This window comes from Podarcis erhardii (genome assembly GCF_964252035.2).
Source record: "Podarcis erhardii genome assembly, chromosome: 15".
Taxonomy (NCBI): domain Eukaryota; kingdom Metazoa; phylum Chordata; class Lepidosauria; order Squamata; family Lacertidae; genus Podarcis; species Podarcis erhardii.
In genome coordinates this window covers 12,309,160-12,326,598 of record NC_138505.1, presented here as the reverse complement: position 1 = coordinate 12,326,598, position 17,439 = coordinate 12,309,160, and the positions used below count along the sequence as shown (strand labels likewise).

At 47.5% G+C, this 17,439-nt stretch overlaps 1 protein-coding gene across 2 annotated transcripts in view; it reads left to right on the top strand.

The window, feature by feature from the left end:
- The window catches only part of PLCB3 (phospholipase C beta 3), a 67,657-nt gene extending 51,727 nt beyond the window's left edge, over window positions 1-15,930 (top strand). The window contains exons 25-33 of one of the 2 annotated variants that reach the window (XM_081840872.1): window positions 657-792; window positions 2,351-2,386; window positions 3,586-3,769; window positions 5,143-5,254; window positions 6,710-6,786; window positions 7,420-7,512; window positions 9,299-9,356; window positions 11,058-11,144; window positions 14,408-15,930. In XM_081840872.1, the coding sequence (XP_081696998.1) occupies window positions 657-792; window positions 2,351-2,386; window positions 3,586-3,769; window positions 5,143-5,254; window positions 6,710-6,786; window positions 7,420-7,512; window positions 9,299-9,356; window positions 11,058-11,144; window positions 14,408-14,572 (948 nt within the window). In that variant the 3' untranslated portion in view covers window positions 14,573-15,930. Of the gene's footprint in view, window positions 1-653; window positions 793-2,350; window positions 2,387-3,585; window positions 3,770-5,142; window positions 5,255-6,709; window positions 6,787-7,419; window positions 7,513-9,298; window positions 9,357-11,057; window positions 11,145-14,407 lie in introns of both variants that reach the window. The other variant, XM_081840871.1, reaches the window with a different exon arrangement.
- Window positions 15,931-17,439: the final 1,509 nt, after the last annotated feature.

Sequence of the window (17,439 nt, the reverse complement as noted above, 5' to 3'; positions counted from 1 at the left end):
TTTCTGCAGCAGGGTCTCTGTCTCCAGCATCCTACAGCCGCCCAATCAGCATGAAAGGGGATCTTTTTGGCCACTGCATGCGCCAAAGCTAAGCATTTAGGGTTGCTTCGTTTTCAAGAGAACGGTGTGCAAGTTCTGTTACGTACAACGAAGCTTCAGGCCAAACGCAAGTCCCTCTGAGAGAAGATAATGGAGCACTCCAAATCATGTACAGTGGTACCTCTGCATACGAACGGGATCCGTTCCGGAGCCCCGTTCGTATACAGAAGCAAACGTAACTAGCGACAGCACGTCTGCGCACGTGCACGCCGCTTTTCGCCGCTTCTGTGCATGTGCGTGATGTCATTTTGAGCGTCTGCGCAAGCGGCAAAACCCAAAAGTAACACGCTCCGTTACTTCCGGGTTGCCACAGAGCGCAACTCGAACGCGCTCAACCTGAAGCACATTCAACCTGAGGTATGACTGTACATGCACAGAAAATAGCAGATCTAGCTGAAAGGCAACAAATGGCACCAATAACTGCAACGTACCCCCTTCATATTACAGTTGTGTAATTGCAAGATTATTGTACAATCTTAGAAGGGTGAGGGTGTGACTGTTCTGAAGGGACCCCGCACTTCTGAATTTGCCACTGTGCTACTTCTCCTCGCCAGCAGGAGAATGCAGAGAAGCCACGGACGTCGGTGTCAAGAAGTTCCTCTGGCGTGACCACTGGTCCAACTGAAGAGGCACACAAGCCCCCACCTCCCCTGCTCCCCCCAACCCGGAGCCCCAGCGTAGTTCCCAGTCAAGGTAAGATCTAAAGCAGCATAGGGCACTTTAGGCCCCAGGGGCCAATTGCAGCCCTCCAGGCCTCTATGTGGTTGCGGGTGGCGCTGTGGATTAAACCACAGAGCCTAGGACTTGCTGATCAGAAGGTCGATGGTTCGAAACCACGCTACAGGGCGAGCTCCCGTTGCTTGTTCCCTGCTCCTGCCAGCCTAGCAGTTCAAGAGCACGTCAAAGTGCAAATAGATAAATAGGTACCGCTCCGGCGGGAAGGTAAACGGCGTTTCCGTACACTGCTCTGGTTCGCCAGAAGCGGCTTAGTCATGCTGGCCACATGACCCGGAAGCTGTACGCCGGCTCCCTCGGCCAATAAAGCGAGATGAGCGCCGCAACCCCAGAGTCGGTCACGACTGGACCTAATGGTCAGGGGTCCCTTTACCTTTAGGCCTCTATGTATGTCCTGCAAAACTCTCCCTAGGCCTCGCCCCTCAACAGCCCTGCTATGCTCCCTCTTTTTGCCTTGAATATGTCCTTGAACTCGGATATGCTAGTCTAGTGTACAGACAAGTTTACATGCAGGCATTTTTTTTTTTTGCCTAATGTGGGGCTTGAGCCCACAATTCTGAAATCTCATGCTCCACCAACTGAGCTATATTTCCTCCTCTATTTTTTCAGGTTTTCCTACCACTACTTGCGAATGGCTGGGGTTTTCTTTTCTTTCTTTTTTGCTTACCTCTTTTTATTTTGCCTATAGCCTTATAGCAACAGGGCGTCTTATTTCTCTGCCCCGCCCCCCGCTTCCTCCCCACCCCACAAACATTCCCCTGAACTATGCTGGGAAGATCCCCTGTGTTGCTGTGGCCTGGTGATTACTGGTTTGTCGTAATGCAGGGATGGGCTTTTCCACCGGTGGCATCAGTGTCACGAAATGCTCTCCTTGCTGTAATAGGTCCCATCAGTATTGGCATGCCGCTGGCTCTTTAAGGCACACCTGCTTAGAAAAGCATTCTCTGGATCTCCTGAGTTAAACCTGCTTTTTTGACTGTTTTAAGGCTGGGTGGGTTGTTGTACAATTTAGTTGTGGATGCTTCTCTTCAGTGTTTTGATGGAAGTGATTTATTCTGTATTTATTTACTTTTACGGTCTTTATAATGCTTATCTTTCCATTGCTTTCTTCATGGTGCCAATTAACTCAATACAACGAATCACTTTTATAATCTATTTTATACTTGTAAAGCATTTAGAAGGCATTTTGGCAAGTAAGCGGCATATTCATTATTAAACTCTTACTAATATTAATATTATTGATCTGTCCGCTCCCAAAAACTGCCAGTAGCAGCCTTCTAGCAATAAATAAGTTCTAGGAAAACACATTTGGGGTTTATGCAGTTGGGGTTACTGCCGCCACAATTGCTGTCCTTGCAGTGGGTACATTTTCTGGGAATGTGCCCCACTACCTCCCCATACTTTCCTGGACCCGTGTTTTAAGAACAAACTTCTAAAAGGATACCCTCATGCCCCTTTCATTGTTTTAACTCCTGTTTCTCATTTCTTTCTCTCTCGCCTTCTCTCAACCCTGTAGTGCAAAGGGACGATCTGATTGCCAGCATCCTTGCAGGTAAGAAGACACTGTTGTGCCAACACCCTTGAAGATAGAATCCAAAGGTCCTCTAGACCAGCCTTTCCCAACCTTGAATCCCCAGATGCTGTTAGACTACATTTCCCATCATTCCTCTGTGCTGGTTGGGGCCACTGTGAGTTGTAGTGCAGCAACATCTAGGGACCCATAACTGGGAACAGCTGCTCTAGATCACCGATTTCTTAAACTGTGGGCCCACAAGCCCCGTTCAGGGTTGTCTGTTGCAGCCCAGTTGAACTTTTTCTGTCCTTGACTCTTGTGCTTGACTTACTTCTTCGGCTAATGGAGACCGAGGCCATTTTGCCCAGGCAGGGCCAGTGTGGCATAATGGTTAGAGTGTTGGACTAGGACTGGGGAGACCCAGCTTCAAATCCCCACTTGGCCATGAAGCTCATGGGGTGACCTTGGGCCAGTCATGCTCTCTCAGCCTAACCTACTTCACAGGGTCATTGTGAGGATAAAATAGGGAAGGGGAGAACAGTGTGTGCTGTCTTGAGCTCCTTGGAGGAAAGGCAGAATATAAATCTAATTATAAATACAAATAAATAAATTATCACACAGGCTAACAAGACCCTGTCCTAGAATCTGAGATATTTTTGACAATATTTTTTTTGACAATGCGATGCTGGTTTTGATGCCAGTGCTGGAAAACAAACTGTTGTGAAAATATAAGTTGTGAATGTTTTTTATTTGTATAATGCCATATTTTTCCGTGTATAAAACGCCCCCATGTATAAGAGGACTATTTTTGAGGACTCCAAATTAAGGAAACACCCCTCAGCACTATCCATGTATAAAATGAGCCCCAATTTCAAACCTAATTTTTTAGTTTAAAAACCCCCTAGTTTTATACACAGAAAAATACGGTAATTAACCCATCTTCCAAGACCCTCATCAATTTTCAAGTGGGGGAAGGAAAAGTCTTGAACTGCTACTGTGGATTTCAAAAATAAACCTGCGTTATGGTGGAACCACAGCCAGTCATTTTTAGTATTCTCTGGAATCAAGTTCCTAGTCCTTTTGACTCCAGAGAGAAACTTGAAAACGTGTGGACAGGGGCAGTTGGGAACTGCCTTGCGCTGCATGTGCTCTCTCTCATCCCCTTGTTGTTGGACGGGGATTACAATATTCTGTAACCCATTGTGCCTGGGTGGGTGTTTTGGGGGGGTATCTTCCAGAAGTGTCCCCCCAGTCCCTGGAGGAGCTGCGCCAGCACAAGTCCTTTGTGAAGCTGCTGAAGAAGCAGTATCGTGAGCTGAAGGAGCTCCGGCGGAAGCACATGAAGAAGATCTGCAGCCAAAACAAGAAGCAGAGCGCCCAGTTCTCCCAGGGGGAAAAAAGCCGGTTGCGCAGCCAGGAAGGGTGAGAAGGGACTGGCTTGGGCTAATGCGTCCGTGGCTAGAAGTGGGAGAGCTGCCTTTATGGGAAAGTCTTGCTGCAGCACACTAACAGAGGGCTCAGCCATACTTCACTTGTCCAAGAGGTTTTCTGCAGCTTTCCCCACAGAAAAAAAAACAGAATTCTACAGAATTGCTGTTTAGTCCAATTCAGTGATAAACTATGACTTTTCTCAGAGGAAAGCAGCAGGGCATTTCTCGGGGGTCTCTTGCAATTCTACAGTCCTATCGCTCTGTGCAGCTAGAGCCAGCCAGATCCCTGTCCAGGGATGGGGATTGGAATAAGCAGAGTGCAGGCTGGTTTGGGGATGCCATTAGAAAAGGAATGGACAAGTCGATGGGTAGGACAAAGCGGCAGGGCAGAGGCAAAACTGCTTGGACCCCTGCCTAGAAAGCATGAGAAAAGCAGAAAACTGCTCAGAGCCGTGCTTTTCTGGGCCTGGGACAATCAGAAGTGTGTGTTTGCTCTGTCTGTGATTGGCTCTGCCTACTTGTAGGGCTCCCACACACCCCCTTGCCTAGATAGGTAGCAGCCGCCGTTGAATTTACCCAAGAGGCAGGATTTTACTGGGAGGGAAAAGAGGGATGGTATATGACACACACACCCGACTCTCTTCCACCTGCTTGGTTACTCGGCAGAGTGGTGCATGCTTGGGGCTACCTGTGAAGGTGACCAGGAAACTGCAATTAATCCATAATGCGGCAGCTAGACTGATGACTGGGAGTGGCCGCCAGGACCACATAACACCGGTTTTGAGAGATCTGCATTGGCTCCCAGTACGTTTCCAAGCACAATTCAAAGTGTTGGTGCTGACCTTTAAAGCCCTAAATGGCCTCGGTCCTGTATACCTGAAGGAGCGTCTCCACCCCCATTGTTCAGCCTGGATGCTGAGATCCAGCGCCAAGGGCCTTTTGGCGGTTCCCCCATTGCGAGAAGCAAGGTTACAAGGAACCAGACAGAAGGCCTTCTCCGTAGTGGCGCCTACCCTGTGGAACACCCTCCCATCAGATGTCAAGGAAATAAGCAGCTATCTTATTTTTAAAAGACATCTGAAGGCAGCCCTGTTTAGGGAAGTTTTTAATATTTAATGCTGTATTGTTTTTAACACTCGATTGGGAGGTGCCCAGAGTGGCTGGGGAAACTCACTCAGATAGGCGGGGTATAAATAATAAATTATTATTATTATTATTATTATTATTATTATTATTATTATTACTCATTCCTTGTTGACTTTTACTGTGTGCTCCCCGTTCTGCTTGAGCTTGTGCTCGGCAGTCTTTACCCTTTCTTGCCAACTTGCGCCTCCTGACGTGCAGCTCTTTTCCTTCCCCCTGTAGGTCTCAAAGTTCTTTGGAGCTGGATCAGGAGAGCCAGATGCAAGGTCTGCTGCAGCTGCGGGAGGTTCAGCACCAGCTGGAGAGGGACTGCAAGCGAGAGCACCTGCGCCAGGTGTTTAAAGGCAGGGCGGGGCTTCAAATAGTGGGCTCTAAGCCGGGGGTGCTGTGGGTGTCCATTTGTTGTTGTTAGGCTCTTCTCAGCCCAAGCTAGCATGGTTGAGGATGATGGGAGCTGAAGCACAACAGCACCTGGCGGCCCTGAGATTCAGCATCCCTGTTCCCAAACCACCATGTCCCTGCTGGGAAAGTTTGTGTGTGCGCACAAAGGTAAATTGCACAAAGACCTTGAGATGTCTGAGCGGGTGGTTCTGTGTCTTGTAGTGCTGAGCTCTAGTTTCAGCCTTTTTTAAAAAAGAAAGAAAGAAACGATTCCAAGTTTTGTCCTCATGTCAAAATCTGTGCTCCTGTGGTTCTGCTCGTACCCAACAGAATATTAAAAGCACAATAAATGTCATACATTAAAATCTCCCTTCTTTGTGTGCCTCCTCCACAAGAGGTTCGAAGGGTGGTAACATGAGAACGGGGCCTTTTCTGCTGTGACTCCCCACTTGTGGTTTGCTCTCCCCAGGGACGCTCCCCTGGCACCCTTTCATTATATATCCTTAGGTGGCAGTGAAAACGTTCCTCTTCTAATTAAACAATCTATGGTCTTTTAAACCATAGGTGAGAGCTAGGAAAATTAAGAAGAAAGAACTAGATGGGCTAGCAGCCAATTGAAATGCGGACTCTAATTTGCACATTTTTATTTTTTTTTGAGAATTACTTTTTATTCTGTGTAATAAGAAATTTTGGTGGATTTGACTATGGTTTTACTGCACATAAAGCGACTGCTGTATTTTTCCCCCTTTTACCCTTCTTTGGATGTTGCCATGGCCTTTGGCTAGTGCAATATGTAAGTAAGTCAGTCAGTCAGTCAAGCAAGCAAGCAAGCAAAAACAGTTGTTTTTAATTGTTGCATTGTTTTCTTATTTTTGTCAACCACTCTGGGATTTGTTTATTTGTTTACAATCAACCAGTATATCAATTTTTAGAAGATAATAACAATAGACACACCCTGGGCCCATTTTAAAGGTAAAGGTAAAGGGACCCCTGACCATTAGGTCCAGTCGTGACCAACTCTCGGGTTGCGCGCTCATCTTGCTCTATAGGCCGAGGGAGCCGGCGTTTGTCTGCAGACAGCTTCTGGGTCATGTGGCCAACATGATTAAGCCACTTCTGGCGAACCAGAGCAACACATGGAAACGCTGTTTACCTTCCCGCCAGAGTGGTCCCTATTTATCTATTTGCACTTTGACGTGCTTTCGAACTGCTAGGTTGGCAGGAGCAGGGACCGAGCAACGGGAGCTCACCCTGTCGCAGGGATTCGAACCGCCAACCTTCTGATTGGCAAGTCCTAGGCTCTGTGGTTTAACCCACAGCGTCTCCCATGTCCCTGGGCCCATTTTAGAGGAATATTAATTCCTGCCCCCATTTCTCTCCCACCCCGCTGCCCCCGTCCTTGCCTCAGGCCCAGCAGCGCTTGAGAGAGATTGCCCGGGATTGCCAGGCTGCCCAGCTGAAGAAGTTGAAGGAGATGAGTGAAAAGTGAGTACTGGCGTGAGGCGAAATGTGAGAGGAAGCAGCAGCCTCTCTTGGGGACTCTCAGGAGCTGTTCCACCTCCTCCAGATGCTGCCTGCCTTTTTGATAGGAAGCTGCCTTAAGACAGAGCCAAACTGAGGTCCCACCTAGCTCTGTGCTTGTGGGGACCTTCTCATCCTCCTGAGGTTGTTGGACTGCCGCTCCCATCATGCCTGACCTCTGGACATGCATGCTGAGGCTGATGGGAGTTGGAGTCAAGGCTCCCCATCTCTGGTCTATGCTAAGTGGCAGCAGCAGTTCAGGGTTTCAAACTCTTTCCCAGCGGAGGGTTTGCAGCTTTCTGCTTGCAAAGCAGGTGCTTCACTGCTGCTCTGCTAAAGTAAGATTCTAGTCCTCATTGTTCTGAACGAAATACCTAATCAAACAGTAACTTAGGAAGCTGCCTTATATCAAGTCAGGCCATCGGTCTATCTTGCTCAGTGTTGTCTACACAGACTGGCAGTGGTTCTCTAGGGTTTTAGACAGGAGTCTCTTCCGGACCTACCTGGAAGTAGCGGTGATTAAAGCTGGGACCTTCTGCTTTGCCACTGAGCCCAGGCCCATTCTTTCCCACCCTGCACCCCCAAACCTTTGGTTAGAGAGAAGAAGGAGCTTCAGAAAATCCTGGACCGGAAACGACACAATAGCATCACGGAAGCCAAATCCCGGGAGAGGAAGAGCAAAAAGGACGTGTGAGTTGAATTGGCTCGGGGATAGGTTGGTTTTCTTCGATTGCTTTCTAGGGGCTGCTTTTCCTGTAAGATCAAAGCAGGCGCGATCTTCTTTTTTGAAAAAATCTAAACCAAAATTAAACCTAAACTGAGATAAATGGAGAGAAACAGTATCCTCAAGTTCATAGTAGTGTCTTAGATCACATCTTAAAAAAATATATATTCAGTTTCCATTTTATAATATTTAAACACATCCTCATTATCCACTTTACAGTGGTACCTCGAGTTAAGTACTTAATTCATTCCAGAGGTCCGTTCTTAACCTGAAACTGTTCTTAACCTGAAGCACCACTTTAGCTAATGGGGCCTCCTGCTGCCGCCGCGCCGCCGGAGCCCAATTTCTGTTCTCATCCTGAAGCAAAGTTCTTAACCTGAAGCACTATTTCTGGGTTAGTAGAGTCTGTAACCTGAAGCGTATGTAACCTGAAGCATATGTAACCTGAGGTACCACTGTACTTCTATCGTTATCGTTACAAGTCTTCTTACAACCCTGCTAGTGTTGTTGTCTTAGATCACCATCTTAACCATATGTCCGAAGCACCTTTATCTCAAAGAATTTTCTAAAGACTGGAGTAAATTTGTAATTTGTTTCAAAGACCACTGCAAACAGTTAAAATCTTTGGCAGGGATGTAGTGACACTTGTAATGTGGAATTATTTATGGCAATTATGGTTATATAATAGAAGTATAATGGTAAAATACGCAGCAAATTTAAAGTTAAACATGGAAGCCATGGAGGGAGGGAAGGAGGTCTGAAGGTTCAAAAGAATCTTGTATTTCAGTGTCTGAAATGGTTATGTTTTATATGTATAAAATTATCAAGAACCCAATAAAAATTATAAAACAAAAAACAAAGAATCTTCCCTGCCGATCCCACTCACCAGTCCAGCTGCCACATTCTAGATTAGTTGTAGTTTCTGAGTCACCTTCAAAGATAGCCCCATGTTGTACGCCAGGGGTCAGCAAACTTTTTCAGCAGGGGGCCGGTCCACTGTCCCTCAGACCTTGTGGGGGGCCGGACTGTATTTTGAGGGGGGAAATGAACGAATTCCTATGCCCCACAAATAACCCAGAGATGCATTTTAAATAAAAGCACACATTCTACTCATGTAAAAACACCAGGCAGGCCCCACAAATAACCCAGAGATGCATTTTAAATAAAAGCACACATTCTACTCATGTAAAAACACGCTGATTCCTGGACCATCCACAGGCCAGATTTAGAAGGTGATTGGGCCAGATCTGGCCCCCGGGCCTTAGTTTGCCTACCCATGTTGTACGCATTGCATGCCTTCTTCATTACAGACCAGTCCAGTGGGTGACACTGGTTTTCTGTGTTCTCCTCCTTAGTCTTGGCATTGCTCCCCTCAGCAGGGAGGAAAAAGGATACAAAGCCAGGATGATTAGGCTGTATCTATCATTGGTTCTGGCTCCACTTATTATTGGTCTTCCTGCCTTCTGCCATTGCAGCCCCAATGGACACCTGCCTCCCCTGGCTACGGTTTGCAGAAGCGCACAATTTTTAAGGGGCAAACCCTTAAGGGCATGGGAGCTGCTGGGCCTCAAGCGTCGGGCCACGTTTTTGAAGGCCCGTCTGGGTTGCTTGGAGAGGTGGTGGGATTGCCGGTTCTGCTTTGGTTTACGACTAGTGTCTTGTGCTTGATTGTGTGGAGAGGACAGGGGTTTTTTTTACTTGGAAACAGAGGCTTATCTTCTCATCCTGAAAAGGTTATTTGTCTTCCCTCAGGGAACTGACGGAGATAAACAGGAGACATATCACCGAGTCGGTGAACTCCATTCGCAGGGTGAGTTTCCCATTCCCAGTTTTATTCATTTTTCAATTATTATTATATTTCTATCCCACCTTCCTCCAAGGAGCTCAAGGCGCCACATGTTGTGAGGGTAAAACCAGGAGTTACCACAACTCTGTGAGGTAAGTTAGGCTGAGAGGCAGTGACTGGCCCAAGAGCATACAGTGTCCGTTTACTTTTATAAATTGGACATTAAAATAAAATGAATTTTATTTTTACATATACACACACACACCACTTGGTTATAGAAATAATAATAATAATTTATTATTTATACCCTGCCCATCTGGCTGGGTTTCCCCAAACTTCAAAGCTGTGTCTAGTAGGAGATTTGAACCATAATCTCCCAGGTCCTAGACCAACACTCTAACCACTACACCACACTGGCTTTTGAGTCGAGATGGCACTCTTGAAATCTCACCTGCACTTCACAACTCCATCGCTTTGGGAAGACCTTCATTTTTCAATGACCCTTTTAAGTGTAGAAAATTTTATCCCATTCTTTATCTGTGCAGTACTATATTGGATTTGAAATTGTTTTGCATGTGAATTTGTGTGTTTGTGTTTCTTTTGTAAGCCTTTATTGTCATCTTCAACATGCACAGCAAGTAGCATACAACAGGAGTGTTGGTTAGAATTTTTTTTTATTGCTTGGGAACTTTTCACATTAATTTGTTTTCACATAAGAAAGTGTTATTGCTATCACACACACACACACACACACACACACACACACACACACACACACATTGTACATAACCTGAAAGCATTTTTAATGGATGTTTTATTTTTTAAAAAAACATTGTGTTTATTGCTATTTGGATTGTGTGTTTTTTCATAAAAGTGTTTATATACTGCTATCCCAGTGGGTAGCAGTATATAAACACTTTTGGACAGCGTTCTTGAAGCTACGAACATGACCAAGCTGTGGGAGGCAGTGGAAGACAGGAGTGCCTGGCATGCTCTGGTCCAGGGGGTCACGAAGAGTCGGACACGACTAAATGACTAAACAACAAGAACAACAACTGCTATCTCATAAAAAAAATCTGAGGGTGATCTGTTCAGCAACATAAAAACCACACAACCCACCCCAGTTAAAACCAGTTGTAACAAAATCTTAAGGGTCAATTTATAAGCAGGCAAAAGAGGGACCCCAGCATGCCTTTCCTGGGAAGCTGTTCCATAGAGTAGGCATCACCACCAAAAAGGCCCTTTTGCTCAACTCTATAAACAGCGTTACTCTTGGCAAAGCAAAAGCAAGGACAGCTTCACATTGAGCACAAATCCCACACGTGTATGTAGAAAAAGAAGCAATTCCTGCGATAACCCTGATTCCCAGGTTGTAAATTTAGAACATTCAAAACTGGCATTTATTATTTATATATATAAAAAAATGAGCCTGGAAACAAATTGCAATCCAATTATGACCTAAGAATGGTTTGTCCTGCCAGCCCTAGACACACAAGTTCTGGCCGCTGCTTCCTCAGCTCATTAAAGTTTCTGGACCATCTCCAAGTGTAGGTGCATTACAGGGGTCCGACCTGGAAGCATCAAAGGCAGGAATGACCAAGGAGGGGTAGGCCTTATTTTCCTCAGGAAACACTGTAGCCTGCAAGTCTGAGCGAACTGGTGAAAAAAGAGCTATGTTAACGTTATCCCTGCTTCACTGACTCTGCTCTTCCTTCCATCCCAAAGCTTGAGGAAGCCCAGAAACGGCGCCAAGAGAAGCTACTGGCAGGACACCAGGGGATACTACAGCTGATTGAGGACGAAGAGCCACGGGTGAGTGCGGCAAATGCTTCTGGGAGTCACAGAATTGTAGAGTTGGGAGGAACCACAAGCGTCATCTAGTCCAATGCAGGAATCTTTCGACCAACACGGGACTCAAGCCCACGACTCTGAGATTAAGAGTCTCATGCTCTTACCGACTGAGCCTGGGTTTTTATTTTTCAAGTTGTCCATTGGAAAAATTCTAGACTACAGTGGTACCTCGGGTTAAGTACAGTGGTGCCTCGCAAGATGAAAATAATCCGTTCCGCGAGTCTCTTCGTCTAGCAGTTTTTTCATTTTGCGAAGCAACCCTATTAGCGGATTAGCGCTATTAGCGGCTTAGCGGCTATTAAAGGCTTAGCGGCTTAGAAAAAGGGGGGGGAGCGAAAAAAAATCGCAAGACTCGCAAGATGTTTTCGTCTTGTGAAGCAAGCCCATAGGGAAATTCGTCTTGCGAAGCGCATCGAAAAACGGAAAACCCTTTTGTCTAGCGGGTTTTTCGTCTTGCGAGGCATTTGTCTTGTGGGGCACCACTGTACTTAATTCGTTCCGGAGGTCCGTTCTTAACCTGAAACTGTTCTTAACCTGAAGCACCACTTTAGCTAATGGGGCCTCCTGCTGCCGCCACGCCGCCGGAGCATGATTTCTGTTCTGATCCTGAAGCAAAGTTCTTAACCTGAAGCACTATTTCTGGGTTAGTGGAGTCTGTAACCTGAAGAGTCTGTAACCTGAGGCGTATGTAACCCGAGGTACCACTGTATATATTTGGGCAGGGAAGGGGGTTATTGGGGGCAACTGGGGCCTGTGCGACTCCCTTTGCCCACGCCTCCTCCCTAGGCCATAATCCCCTCATCCATTGGCTCTGCTCAATAACCTCTACAAATGCTTTTGTCTGGGTCGAATGCTTACTTGAGCTGTGGTAATGTCTCTTGCTTGCCTGGTTAGAGGAATCCTGGGAAGTGTAGTTTGTTCAGGGTGATGAGAATTGTTAGGAGGCTCACTCTTCCCCCTTTACGGTGCTACAATCTCTAGGATGGTTTAACAATCAATCCCTCTTCCCAGGGAACTCTGGGAAATGTAGTTCCCTGTGAAGGGAGTAGGTTGGAAGAAACTTTTCTCCTCCTCTCAGAATGGAGAACTTGGGAGTCATGCAACGAAGCTAAAAGATCCAGGACAGGCAAAAAAGAAGTCCTCCATACAGCACATATGTAACCTCTGGAATTCACTGTTCCAGAAGATACAGCAATGGTCACCAGCTTGAAAGACTGGTTAGAAAAATTCATGGTGATGCTATCAGTGGCTACTAGCCATGATGACTATGTTCCCACTCCCCTGTTGAGGGCGGTAATGTGCTTCTGAATATCTCCTGCTATGAATCGCAAGCAGGGAGAGTTGCTCTTGAACTCGGGTCCTCCTCTTGGGTTCCTGTAAGCATCTGGTTGGACACTCTGAGAAAAAGATGCTGGACTGCCTGATCCTGCGCAGCTTTTTATTGCGTTGTTTTCTTAGGCAAACATGGGAGAAGACCTTTTCTTTTGCAAGAATGGCTGTAGGGGCAGGGAATGGGGAACCCAGGGGCCAAATACGCCCCTCCAAGCCTCTCTTTCTGTCCCTTAGAAGTCTCCTCAGGCTTCACACCCTCCTTCAGGGCTTTTCCTGCCTGGAATGAGCTCTTGGGCTCTGATAATGCCTCTTGTTTGTGCGGATGGAGGATAGAGGGCAGCGTATGAATGTGTGTTTTTGTGTGGAGACGAACCTCCTGCTCAAAGGTGAAAATCTGTGTTAGTTGCTGTGCCTCCTTTTGCCTCTGGCCCCAGCCACCACTGCCCTGTGGCCTCTGGCAAACAAAAAAGGCAGGCTTAAGGCTGCTGCTTCCACCTTCTAGGGCTGGTTGCCAAGTCATAAAGCGGCTGCGTCTTCCCGTCACCTGGCAGCCACCCAGCCGGAGAGCACTTTCTGCGTTTGCCAGCGCCAAAGACCTCCCATTGTTGAGCCAATTTAAAGTGTTAACACACAGGCAGCCTGCGAGCTGAGGCCATCGAGGAAGCGCTTCCAAGTGGCCTTGCTTCCTACCCAAGCTGTAAAGCGTTTGCAATCTGCTGAACAGCGTGAAGAGCCTTCCCACTGACTCAAGCAGCTCTTGAGAGTGTGGGTCCTTCTCTCTCTCTTTGGTTGTGTTTTAGGCTCCAAATCTTCTGTTTCTAGGGTTTTAATAATGGATGGTGTTACAGAGCGTTTAGGATTGGTTTCTGTTGTGTACGTAGTTGTGTTTGCTAACCGTTGCTTTTCTTCTATGAATTCGAGTTGTATGTTCGTTCTGGCTATAAGTTCTCGGGCCTCGGGAGCGTTCCCATTTTTGCATGTGTTCACAAGCAGAAATGGGCTGCCAGAGGAAGATTAAAAAGATCGGGAGCTGAGTCCTTTTAGCCAAGTATCGTCAACACTGACCGGCAGTGGCTGTCCAGGGTTTCAGGAACGACGTCTCTACCAGCCTTACCTGGAAATGCCAGGGATCAAATCTCAGGCTTTCTGCATGCAGGGCAGATGCTGTACCACTGAGCAATGCCCCTTTGCCAATAGGAACATAGGAAGCTGCCTTACATTGAGCCAAACCATTGGTCCATCTAGCTCTGTACTGTCTACACTGACTGGCAGCAGCTCTTTGGGGTTTTAGACAGGAAGTCTTTCCCAGCCCTACTTGGAGTTGGCAAGGGATTGGACCTGGGACCTTCTGCACACAGAGCAGATGTGCTAGCACCGAGCTTAGGGCCCTTCTCCATGCTGTAGGAGCTGCCCACCTGCCAAAGGGATGGCAGCCTAATATCACCCCCTGTGTAGAGACCTGAGATGCAAATTTTCAGCAGCCTTCGTTCTCACTCTGTGTGTGTGTGTGTGTGTGTGTGTGTGTGTGTGTGTGTGTGAAGGGTGGCCCATCCCGTTTTGCCACCGGAGGCAAAATTTGCCGCCTCCTGTGCCTGCCCACCGTGCCCCACTTCCGCTACCACCACTGCACCCCGATTCTCACAAATCCCAGTGCGAACCTAGCGTGCTCCTTCAAGTCTTGCCATTCACTTGACTTCTGGGGACGGGGAAGGCGAGCAGCGGTGCCACATGTGAGAAAGCCTCTCTGCCACTGATGGAAGCGGTGGAGCGGGCGGGTGTAGCGCCACCCCTTGAGTTTTGTGAGACGTTACGGCTCATAGCAGAGATCGGAGCGTGTTCATTTCTCTCCCCTCCTGCTTCTCTCCTTTCTCCCTTTCCCCATCCCTCCCCAGTTGGCAGCCCAGTTGGAACGCGAGTGCGAGCTGGAGGGCCTCACCCTGCCTCAGGAGATCCGCCGTTACCTGCAGGAAGAGCTGGGTGGCAGCGTCAGCAACGGGCACCCCCCTGGGTCTCCCCTCGGCCCCACCCCTCCCGAAGAAGACCTGACCGTCTTGTGAGACTTGGAGGAGGACACCCGGCAGTGGTCGCAGTGCTGATGTGCACATGCGCACACATGCGCGCGAGAGAGAAACGGGAGGCATCTTTGGGGCATCTCCCGCCATCCCAGGGCTTGTTAAAAAGTGTGTCGCGGGGCAGAGCCTATGGAAGAAAAACACACACTAAAGGCACTTGGCTTCCCCCACCCCCTTTCCTTAAAAAAAAAAAAAAGCAAAAAGAGCAAATGTTTTATTTTTTTAAACTAATTTTTTTAAAATTCATTAACTATAAGTGCAACTTGTCTTCTCCCAACCTCTCGGTCTGTGCTTTTTGAAGCTGGGAAAAAGACTTGCGGGAGGAGGAGTGACTGGTGAGGGCTAGAGTATCAGGCAACCCTGGCACCACCAACATGCATTCATGCGCACCTCACACATTGTGGGGCGAGACGGAGAGGATGGCAGCTGATGGCGGCCTCTTTTGTGTTCTTTTTCCTTTTAATGCACTATCTAGGGAGGGTGGGATCTCCCATACTCCCTGCTCGCCAATACTTTTCTCCCGCAAAGGGGAAGGAAGCAAAAAGGGCTATTTTAAATATAAGATCCTCCTCTTTAAAAAAATTAAAACGATGGAACACGTGAGGGAAAAACCTGTGGGAAAACACCTCCACTCTCCCCGAGAGGAGCGCGGCTGCCTGCATATGTAAAGCACATGACTTCCCCAAAGAATTCTGGGTACTGTTGCTTGCTGAGGGTGCAGGGAACTATTCCTCTGTGAGAGGGCAAACTATAGCTCCCAGGATTCTTTGGTGGATGTTGTGCACTTTACCGTGTGGATACGTGGGACTGATCCACCAGGGCTTTTCTCCCCAAAGGAGAGCCAGGCCTCCATACACATTGTACATTTAGAGCATGACTCCCTCGCCTCCGGGAATCCTGGGAATGGTAGTTTACCCCTCTCTAAGCTCCAATTCCCGGCACCCTTAACAAACTATAGTTCCCAGGGTTCTCTTGGGGAAGTCGTGCAGTTTAGATCTTACGGTATGTACACAACCTGTGTATGTTTCTCCCTCTCATCCTTCCCCCCTTTCTATGGGGTGAGGAGCTTGGGGGACAGGGAAGCGGTGGACAGATTTGGGAAGGCAATGCAACAAAAGGGCTAATTAAAAAATCCTGGGAGGCAGGTCCTTCGCTGCTTTGGGAGATGGGTGCAAAGAGCAAAAGGGGAAGGGGGGGCTTTTGTTCTGCCCATGTGAGGTTGTGGCAGGAAGACAACCTAGAGCCCCTCTCTTTTTATTTCTTATTTCCTTCCTGTGGATGTAATTTTCTTTCTTGCCTTAACTTTTTTTTAAACATATGTAATAAACATGTAATTCAGTTGCCTTCTGTTTCTTCCTTGGCTCAGAGAAGGAATAGGGTGGTAGTGGAATAGATAGCTCCCCCTGCCCCGCTCTTCTTTTTCCTTATTAAGCCAGCTTTGTGGCTATCGTAGGGATGCTTGGCCGACGTCTCATCCTTGTAAAAGTCCAGACTTTTCCCAGCTCACTTCCCTTCGCAGAGTTACCATTCCCAGAGTGATTTAACAAGCAGTCCCTCTCCACAGTGAATGCTGGCAATTGGAGCTCTGTGAGGGGAATAAGGGGTGTCCTAACAACTCTCAGCATCCTTGACAAACCACAGTTCCCAGAATTCTTTGGGGGAAGCCGTGACTGTTTAGAGTGGTATCATAGCCCTTTAAATGTATGGTGTGGGTGTGGCCAAAGGTGGAAAGCAGGCTGAGCCTTTTTAAGCCCCTCCCCTCAGGCCAACTTCTCTCACACTCCACCCTTTTGTGACTCACTACATCTTAAAGGGCCAGCTGTCTGCCTGAAGACAGGCCTTCAATTCTCTAGTTTCCATTCAGGTGTACTTCCTGGACTGGGCAAGTCCTGTGGAGTTGCTTAGGGGAAGGCGCCTGTGAAGGTCTAGGCTTGTTTCCCAAACTTGGGTCTCCAGCTGTTTTTGGACTACAACTTTCATCATCTCTGGTTGGTCAGGGATGATGGGAATTGTAGTCCAAAAACAGCCGGATACCCAAGTTTGGGAATATCTTAGGCTATGTTCACATGACCGCTTGCTCCAGTTCTAAGGTGACCCCACCCCTGTGTTTGAAGCCAAGTACTCATGATGTTAAGCACAATTCACCTGTATCCTGTGGCTTCTTGAGAAATGCTCCCGTTCCTCAAACTGGTTTACGTCCAGTTAGAAATCCGAAGCCGCAGTTAAACTGAGGTGTGTAGCATTCAGGCAGCCTTTGCACGTATGCAGATGAGAACATTGGAGTTTGGTGCAGGGAAACAAACCAGATAATGGATGTGGGGCCAAGACATCCCCCACTCTCTCGTCGTACAGCTGAGTAAGAAAGTGACTTGAAACAGAGCAGGGAGCAACCTTGCTGTGTTTCAAGCCATGTAGCCTTAGTATAATTTGCACTGCACCTGGAACACTTTGGTGGGGGGGGGGGGGAGGAAGTGACGGACATGCACCTGTCCAAAACACCTGGTCAGAAACCAAGCCACACCACCTTGAGTCACAACAACAGGAGTGCCTTAAACATGGCTTGCTTTCGGGATCCTGTAAATCCAGCAGCAGAAAAGAGTGGGATAAGCAAAGTCCAGCTGGGTTAGTCCACTGTTTCCTCTGGGTTAGTCCACTGTTTCCCCACCTCTGTGACCATCCTCTTGCCTGTTGGAACTCCATAAAGATTGTGAAGCCTGCCATCCCTCGGATAAGACCATTTTTCCGGCTTGCAGGGAACCTTAGGCCCAAGTTTGGGAAATGCTATTTTTTCCTAAATAAGATGATAAACCTATATATATATATAAAAAAATGCACAGCTTTCTTGAATAAGT